Source organism: Myzus persicae, unplaced genomic scaffold (genome assembly GCF_001856785.1).
Source record: "Myzus persicae strain clone G006 unplaced genomic scaffold, MPER_G0061.0, whole genome shotgun sequence".
NCBI classification, from domain to species: domain Eukaryota; kingdom Metazoa; phylum Arthropoda; class Insecta; order Hemiptera; family Aphididae; genus Myzus; species Myzus persicae.
In genome coordinates this window covers 4,206-5,793 of record NW_019101745.1, presented here as the reverse complement: position 1 = coordinate 5,793, position 1,588 = coordinate 4,206, and the positions used below count along the sequence as shown (strand labels likewise).

The window sequence follows — 1,588 nt, the reverse complement described above, 5'->3', positions numbered from 1 at the left end:
ACTTTACCGTCCACGAATGAGAAGTATTTCTAGGAAGTATCGGATATTCGCACAGGTCCCAAGTTCTGAACGCACACGACAGTGTTCTATGTGAATCTATTACTTTTATCAGTCTTAATTTTTCTTTATCACTGACTTTGATAATAGGCATCTTCCAAGTCACCTTAGTAAGTTCAATTTTAATTTTTTTATTTTTATCAACGGCTGAGGATGCGCCATCACCAACAACATGTATCGCATCAAGGTCGGTAGATGCACGATTTAAAATCAGTTGCTGATTACAATTAAGTAATATTTTTTTATAGTCTTCACAGAATCCGAATAAATGTTTTAGAGGGATACACCCGGTAAATACATCGTTGGGCATACAATTTTTATTATCTTCACTATCCATGGCCGAGTCCCAAGCAGCGCTCTCTAGAGTATTCAAATCGTTTGGAGAATACGAACAGTATGCTTTCAAGCAAGACGAAACTCCGGGTGATTTTAATTTCTGTATTTCTATTCCGTTTATTTCATATCGCATTTCTGAGAATAAAAATGCCAATCCGTTATTTGAAAAACGAACATCTCCAACAGCATCGGTTGGCTTATTTACTTTTCCCTCGATGTAAATATAACTTTCACACGGTAAAGTGTACGAATCCATATTTAAAATACTTATCCTTATTTCATCATTATTTGATAAAGACATGTTAGAGTACGGAGTGAACGAATGATAATTCATCTGCGTTATTTTACACTCATCGACATAGTCGGCCGTAACGTCTAAATACGTGTCATCCATAATTATACTTGCAGCGATCGGAGAAAATTTAAATTATTTTTAGTGAGCTTGGACTTGTTTTTTTTCGGTTTAGAAATAGTTTTTTTCGATTTTGACATAGATGTTGACTTCTTAACGGCAGGTGGTAAACTGGCAGGTTTTTTGATTGTAGCTCTTTTTATATTAATGTTAAATTTGAGCGCCATATCCACGCGTGATTTGTAGACGGACTGTTATTGGTTCACCGCGAAGATTAATTAGACAGTCGTCTTGATCTTTTAGTACGACAATTACTCTACTTATAGATCTCGTGTTGAGACCGTAAAAAACTGGGTGTCTAGGTACCTCAACGATTTTATACCCAGCAGGCACATTGGGGTAAAGCTCATGTATAGTCTGGCTCGGCGCTCCGTCACAGAATGAGCCGGTGATTAAATTACACTCTACTTTTATACAGTTTATTTTCATTATGTTGACAATATTTTCAGATTCATGAGTAGCACCAGTAGTGTATTGTACATTTCTAAAACCTAGCAATTTCGCTATGCTATTCTTGACTCCTAAATCAACATCATGGCTGCACGATATCGTACACTTTAATGTTCTGCTGTTTGCTTTTAATTCAAACATAGTGACATAGTCGGGCATAATTTTTTGAATAATAGACTCTAACTGATTCAACTCATATGTTCCTGTAGGTATAATTACGTACTCATTTTCATTGATTAAATTACGAAAGGCAATAGTATTACAGCCAGGTTCTATGTTTGGTATAGAATTATTTGTCTGTAAACTCAAAAGACATATCTGTGCACAGTGTGC

At 35.7% G+C, this 1,588-nt stretch overlaps 1 protein-coding gene across 1 annotated transcript; it reads right to left on the bottom strand.

Moving 5' to 3' along the window:
* Positions 1 to 7: 7 nt before the first annotated feature.
* Positions 8 to 787, bottom strand: LOC111030317 (the record flags this gene model as incomplete). The annotated part of the gene is made up of 1 exon (XM_022309742.1): positions 8 to 787. A coding segment is annotated over exon 1 (780 nt), but the record flags the coding sequence as incomplete, so codon positions are not given.
* Between the last annotated feature and the right edge of the window lie 801 nt (positions 788 to 1,588).